The 7775-nt window shown below is 47.1% G+C and overlaps 1 protein-coding gene across 1 annotated transcript in view; it reads left to right on the top strand.

Annotated features, from left to right (window-relative positions):
* Positions 1 to 550: 550 nt before the first annotated feature.
* The window catches only part of TMEM47 (transmembrane protein 47), a 30421-nt gene continuing 23196 nt past the window's right edge, over positions 551 to 7775 (top strand). The window contains 1 exon segment of the mRNA NM_001003045.1: positions 551 to 968. Coding sequence (NP_001003045.1) covers positions 743 to 968 — 226 coding nt within the window. The 5' untranslated portion in view covers positions 551 to 742.

Raw genomic sequence — 7775 nt, 5'->3', positions numbered from 1 at the left:
GGGCGGGGGCGGGGTTTACATCAGAGAGACACAGCAGGAGTACCGCTCTTTGCTTTAACGGCCACAGCCCCAGAAACCTATGAATCCACAGCTGACGCCTTCCAGAAAAGGACCCACCCAGGCTCGCTAAGAAAAGGAAGCCCACGTGACCGCGGAGGGTGGGGGTGGGAAGTGAGGCGACCCCGGAGCGCGAGAGGCCAGGGGCGGGGCCGGAGACCAAGCGGTACAAGGAGCCGCCCCGCGCAGACGGTCCGGGGCGAAGGGCTCGCTCTGGGCTAGGCGCTGGTCGGACGCTGCGCAGGAGACAAGTCGTCGGAGCGCCCCGCGCACGGCGATCAGAGCAGAGGGACCCGTTTCGCGCACGGGCACGGGGCGGGGCGCGCGCTAGCCTCTCGCGCCGGGAGCGGGGACCCGAGCTTGGCGCCGCCCGGGTGCGGACCCGCCGCCCCTCCCCGCTCGGCACCGCCTCCCGCAGCCCGGGGCGGGGCCGGGGCGGAGCTAGCTGAGCCGCGCCGGGGCGGAGCGGGCGCCGGCAGAGCGCGGCTCGGGGCTGGCGGCGAAGGTCCGCGGCGGGCTCGGCGTGGCTGCGGCTGCCCAAGACCCCCCAGCCCGGCCGGGAGCTCCCGCAGACCCACCTTCGCGGCGCGCGCTTCCCTCCAGAGGAGGTCGGGCTCCCGGCTCTGCGGACCCGCCTGGCGACCTCGCCTCCGGCGGCGGGGCGCGCGGCTGCGGCGCCCGGGGCATGGCTTCGGCGGGCAGCGGCATGGAGGAGGTGCGCGTGTCGGTGCTGACGCCGCTGAAGCTGGTGGGGCTGGTGTGCATCTTCCTGGCGCTGTGCCTGGACCTGGGGGCCGTGCTGAGCCCGGCCTGGGTCACGGCCGACCACCAGTACTACCTGTCCCTGTGGGAGTCCTGCCGGAAACCCGCCAGCTTGGACATCTGGCACTGCGAGTCCACGCTCAGCAGCGGTGAGGGCCCGGCGCGCCGCGACCCCTGCCTCCCGGAGCCCGGGACCGCCCCGCGGCCCGGACGGCCACCGCCTCTCGCCCCCACCCACCCACCCACCCCTGCCGCGTCCCCGACCCGCCTGCCCGGGGCCGCCCCGCTCCGCTCCGTCCTGGCCCTCCGCGGGCCCCTGGGCTACGTGGGGCCGCCTCCCTGACCCGCGCCCCTCCCCGCCCCCCCCCCCCCCCCCCCCCCCCCCCCCCCGGCTCCTGGCCGCCGACGCCAGTGCCACGGGCGCCCCACGCCCCCACGCCCTCTCCGCCCTCCCGTGGCCGTTCCGTGGGCCCCGGAGTAACGCGTATGCTGTTTGCGGTAATTGATCCCCTTCAAGGCGAGAACCGTGCGGTTGTGTTCAAAATGCAACGCCTTCCACGCTCTCGTTAAAAAGGACAAGCAAAACCGCCCCAACTGCACCAGGACGCCCCGCGTTCTCTGCTCCGTCTTCCCCCTCCTCTCTCAAGGAGCAATTTGCCTGACTTTACCTCGTAGTGCCCACGTTTCTGGCAGCTCTACTCCACTTTGTCTCGGTTTTCCCTGGGGAGTTTCGGTTTGGCTTTTATTTCCTTAAATTTTTGAGGGGAATGGAGAATTGGAAGAGACAGGCGTAATTTCCTTTCCTTTTTTGGTGACACGTCGTTGGTTGTGAGTTGCCCTTTCTCTCCTCTCCCGAGATCTCCTCTCTCCTCCGTCAGCTACTTACTCGCAGACGCCGGGAAAGTTGTGGCTTATTCAGCTCGCACTGGAAGCTGCAGATGGACGGGGTGGAGGGTGGAGAAGAAGGTAGTCACTGGGGCTGCCGAGCCCCGGCTGGGGCTTACTGTCTCCTTGACCCCCAGTTGCCTTGCCCTGCGCCCCACTTAACGCCGTTAGCAGAAATCGGCCAACTTCCGATTTCTTGCAGTAGAAACCCCTTTCCTTGCTAATCTTGATTCTTCAGCTTCTGGTGTCAGTGCAGAGAAAGGGGAATAAAGGAAGACGACCTGCCCGTGATTTTACACTTACCCACGCGTTACCCCCTAAGAAACTGATTAAATTCCTTCGTGACAGTTTGTCTTCTCTGGGACTATTTATGAAGCTTTACTGGAGACGTTTCAAGTTCCAAGAAAGTTGAAATAGCACAAATGCCACACAAATCTGATTTACTTTTGTGTTTGGTTTCTTGTTTCAAGAAAGATTAGTTCACTTGGTTAAGTTTCTTCCATAAATTTGATTTTCTGTTTACAAAAGGCTTTTTCTTTGATTTTACTTCAAAATTCCCATTGACGGGGGCTTTGCCTTTGTTGCTTAATTCACTGTGGCGAGGACTGGTTGGCAGCAGGAGGTCAACATTTAGGTCTTTCAATTCTTTCAGGGTTGGTTGTTTACAACTAAAGATAAAATAAATTGGTAAAATGCCTTTCTTCAGTAACCAGGGGATCCAAATAAACTTTGGAGAAAATATCTTTTCTTTCCCCTCTCCAATAGAAATGGAAATTTATGTAGGAATGCCAGCTTCAGCATGTCTCCTTAGCAACGGGAATCTTTTGCCCCTTTCTCCTGTCTCCTGAAATAATAGCCCCCTGATTGCATAAAGACTTTTCAGATTGGTTAGAGAAACCAGCCTCTACCCCTCTTTTCTTTTCAGACCGTATCCTTTTCTCTTGGCCAGGAATGTGGGGAATGGGGAGAAGCCAGCCCCAGTTTGTTGAGCAGTATGCAGTGTTTGCTAATCTTTCATTAATTGCCTGCATACCCATTTATCTCAGTCCCCCCCCCCTCCAGGCAAGGAAATAGAGAGACTCAAGCTTAATGCAAATGTAGTGATAAGAGGTCTCTATGAGGTAGAAATTGGAGGCAGGTACGGGTTTCTGATTGTCTCCCCCCCCCCCCACCACCGCAGCCCGTTGTTTTACCCTTCTGCTGGAACTCATACCACAGCATTTATTTCTATTTGGGTTCCTGAAAATCAGCTTCAGTTTTCTTTTGCTTAAAATAGTTTTCATCCCAGAAAAAAAAAAAAAAAAAGTGTAGTTGGTGAGCAAATGATGTGGGAGGCATAGAGATGGTTTTGTTTGAGGCTAACTGGAACAAGTTCTTGACTTTCTTTATGTAGTAGTGGTTCATTTTTCCTCTCCAAGGCGGTGGGTGGGGGGGGGGGTGCAGGAGGAAAGGAAACAAAATATGGAAAATTGCTCTATCTCCCCCACTCCACAAAATGTGCTTTCTTAAAACGTTCTGTGAACTTGAAGCTTCTATCCACAAATGTTTTGAAACGAAGAGGGAAGCTTAAACTGAAACGAGCAATGCTTTTCTTGCCTGTTCCAGAGGGCAGGCAGCTTTTCTCAGTCTGTTTGCTGTGTGGAGGAGCAGAAAGCAGGGAGGGAAATGTCTTCTCTGAAGATTTTTAAGAGATCCACTTGCTTGTCTCTTGAAATGAATTACCTTGGGAGGAACCACCAAGGACAGTTTTACTGAAGGCCCTGCACCAGGATCTTCGGGGCTTAATTAAAAACCTTTGTCTTAATTAGAATTAAAACTGCTATGAAGAGGCAAGCTTGTGATTTACAGAAGGGAAATTCAGGAATGTTTCTACTGACGGCAGTATGTCCTACTTAGGCCCAGTTCCTACGGAAACTTTCCCCATAGCCATTATTTTTAAAGCTGCATTTTAATTTTGGTATCAAATACGCGTCGTTTGCGGCATATAGCCCGTTCTGTGGTTTTAAGCAAAAGCAGAACCATGCCTTTTGTGTCCTGGTGTATTGAAGGTTGCGTCAGCACTTCTAGTACGAACCAGTAATCCGGGTGTCAGTCAACTGTAATGCTTTTCTCTGGTGTCCCAATTCAGTGTAGGGGGACAGTCCAGGCATTCATCTAAAGCTCTAAGTTTTCCAAAAGGACAAATGGGCAAAACAGCTAATAGACTGCCATTCACGGTGGAAACAAAAAATAATAATAAGGTGTGCTTCTTAGGAAGTTTTGAATAGGTAGTACTCATGGCTGCCGGCCACAGAATTTCTAAGGATAGTTTTCCCCACTACTGATTTTGGCAGCCTTTTAATAAATCTCTAATCATATTTTTAAATGGTAGTAATGTTTTTGGCTTTTGCTTACTCACACTTACTTTTCATAACTTTTGTTTAGAATATAGTTGTTAGGATTTCATAGCCATTACAAAAGAATTCTTAGTGCAAATAGGATTGCTCAAGCAGATACAGAATGCTGATGCCCTAAACTTGACGTCAAATATGTTGTGTAACCTCTAGGGTGGTTTGATGTTTCTTCTTTACAGTTTATCAATATGTAGCTATTTCATGTAAGGCAGATTCCTTTTTTTGATGTCTATGTGATTTATTGACTAAGCGAAAAGCAAGGACATGCAGATGGTCAAATGAACACGTTTAACTAAGAGTCATTTTAGGATATAAAAAGTGCATTTATCCATCTTGCCATCCACAAAATCTATCCATCTTTTCCATCCATGAAATACTTGATCAAATAATGGCTTTTTCAAGGAATTTTGTTAACATCATTCGTGCACTGTCCTAAAAATAGCTTCATTTGTAACATGAGTCACTGGCAGTTTTGAAATGGCAGTGCGCACCGTATGCTAATAACAGGTGAATATTATTATTTTCAGTCGACAAGACGTTCTCTTAAGAGTGCTTTATATGTAGCTTATTTTCCTAGAACTAGCCAAAAATTCCACTTTAAAAGGCATTATAAGAAAACCCACATTAGGTCTTAGTTTAGGATAAACCAAACTACCTAGACAACTGCAAATCTTAGAAAATCTGAGGTTTAGTGCTTCTGAATTGAGATGTATATCCTCTGTGCATATTTTGAATCCATACCTTCATTGAGAAACAGAATTTCTCTGGGAAACCTCACAATGTGATTTACACCGGGAAGGTTCAGCTTGTTGCTTGAAATGAGTTGGTATTGTTGTGTGTTTACAAATAGCTCTGCAAGCCTGGAGGTCATGACAGACCCTCTTTTGGCTTCCTGAAAAAGAACAGAAGTAGAACAAATGCAGTTTTATTTAACCTACACAGCATAGGTGGGTGGAAAAAGTACACAAAGCGTAGCACTCGGCACCAAAACTTTCTCAATAAACCAGAGAAAGCCAAGTATGACTTATTTCACAATCTTCACGATCATTTTCTTTTAGCATCTCCTAAGATTTCCAAGCTCCCAAGATTGACTTTTACAAAGGACGTTTTAATTTGTGGGCAGATATAATTCCTCTTTTGCTCACATTTATAGAATGATTGTAATCTCCAGGGAACCATTTAGATCAGTCTTTGTCAGCAAAGGGATTTGATGGGTGTGTGAGAAGCCTGGCCTTTCATAAAACATTTCACAATAAAACCAAGACAAACAAAAGTGTATCTCAAGCAATAGATTTTGCCTGCTGTCAGGAATATATTTTAGGAATTTCTTTCAAGTTTCTGTTAATGATAAGACCATTTAGTGAAACCAAAGATAAATCTAGTAAAACTAGATATTTAGTGAAAAGGATTGTAGATGCTTCAAAATAAGTTCCTGGAAAACATTACCTAAATACCACAGTAATTTTTTATATGGACGATGCTAAATTGTAATGTAATCCTGTAGGAGGGCAGAGTAGTGTGGCGGAGAATACACGAGGCTTTAGATTCAACCTGCCCTGAACTTGGCCACTTACCAATCATGTGACCTCATACAGTTTAATGGCTTCAGATGATTTGGCATTAAGATTAAATATATAAAAGTATCTGCTCCTTAGGGTTGTGCTCCTTCCTTATTATATATTCAGAAAAACAAGCCCAAAGTGAGGTGGTTTTTTTTTTTTTGATAGTTGAGGACTCCCCCCACCCTCCTTAAAAGGTAAACTCTTTGCATTGAGTAATGAGATATGCTGTTGGTTTCAAATTTAAACTTTGCCATGCATCACCAAGCATTTAACAATGCCCTTGGTAGATCATGATCACAAAACTATTACCAAAAGCTACCTTTTTTGTCAGCACTATTACAGGGCAGACATCTCAGTTATTCCCAATGTCACAGTAAACTTGCAAGGTAGCTAACGTTATCCCTATATGTTATTGAAGAGACCAGGCATTTTTGTGAGTTTACCAAGTTTTCAGTCAGCGGTAGAGACAGATTTTAATCAAGAGAGTACCAGTTACTAATACTGGGAAACAGACCACCTCAAAAGTTATTGTTATAAAACAACAGTCATGTTATACTCATGACTTCTGTGGGTCAAGAATTCAGATAGGGCATAATGAGGATGGTATATCTGATGCTCCAGGATGTTTGGGGACACAGCTGAGGGTGGGACATAATGGAATGGTTGAGGACTGGAACATCTGGAACTGCAGGATCTTCCAAGTAGTTTCACTGGGTTTGGCACCTTGGTGGAAATGGCTGGGAGACCAGACTCCGCTGGCCTTACTAGCACGGTGGCCCCAGGATAGTCAAACTTACTACAGGATAAGTGGTTTTCCCCAGAATTAGGGTCCTTAGAGAATCAAGCTCTGTCTTAACTAGCCTGGGAAGTCACAGAGGAGCCATAAGGCAGCCCAGATTCCAGGGGAGGAAAGTTGGAAGCCACCTCTTAATGGAACAGCAGCAAGGTCCCATTATGGAAAGAACATGCAGGATAGGAGATGCTGTTGGGCTACTTTTGAGGCATATAGTCTGATGCTGGAGTCTAACTGCCAATCTGCATTCTTACTTTATTGCCTCTGAAGAACAAAGACAACTGACATAGCTTCTTTCTTAAGAACTTTGAATAAAAAAAAAAAGGTGAGGGATGCCTGGGTGGCTCAGTGGTTGGCTCAGGGTGTGAATCCCGGTCAGGACTCCCTGTGAAGAGCCTGCTTCTTCCTCTGCCTGTGTCTCTGCTGCTTTCTCTGTGTGTCTCATGAATAAATACATAAAATCTTTTAAAAAAATAAAAACTTTGAGTCAATTATCAAAGTGAAATTTGGCTAGGGCAAAACTGCCCTCAATACATGGCTTTAACGATTGGTCACTTGTATGGGGTTACCTTGGATTTGGAATCAAATGAACTCAAAAAACTAACCTCTCTACAAAGAGAGACCTTTTACCTCTCTCTTAGCTAGGTGACCTTAAGCCATTTTGGTTTAGAGTCTCTAATGACCAAGGCTCAAACTGATTAAGAATCTGGAGTATAATCTACTTCATGTTGCTGATAAAATTTTATTGTCTTTTTTTTAAAGAAAGTTTTGTAGGAGTCTGATGCAATAGATGCTTTGTACACGAACCCTAAAATGTTAAAATTTCAGACAGGAGCCAAGTTTTGTAGCACAGAAAGGTGTTGGAGTTGCAGAATTGTTTCTTGTTTGCTTGTTTTTCCCTTGTTTTAATAACATAATTCTTTTTTTTAAGATTTTATTTATTTATTCGTGAGAGATAGAGAGGCAGAGACACAGGCAGAGGGAGAAGCAGGCTCCATGCAGGGAGCCTGATGTGGGACTTGATCCCGGGACTGCGGGATCACGCACGCCCTGAGTCGAAGACAGGCACTCAACTGCTGAGCCACCCAGGGGTCCCTAATAACATAATTCTTTTCCTGACATTTGCTCGTGTGTGTTGAATTGCAGAATAATAGCACATTTGAAGTAGAAAAGATTTTAAAAGTATTCGTGCCCCATCCAATTTCTTACATGGATAGCAAAGAATGAGGAAGATGCAATGGTAGTTACTCAGTAGGGATTGAACTTCGCTGTAGTATTTTTGCAGGGTGCATTTTCAGACTTTCCTGTCATATTGCAGGTAAC

This window comes from Canis lupus, chromosome X (genome assembly GCF_011100685.1).
Source record: "Canis lupus familiaris isolate Mischka breed German Shepherd chromosome X, alternate assembly UU_Cfam_GSD_1.0, whole genome shotgun sequence".
Lineage (NCBI taxonomy): Eukaryota > Metazoa > Chordata > Mammalia > Carnivora > Canidae > Canis > Canis lupus.
The sequence above is the reverse complement of the archived record's forward strand: the minus strand, read 5'-3'. Positions and strand labels throughout refer to the sequence as shown.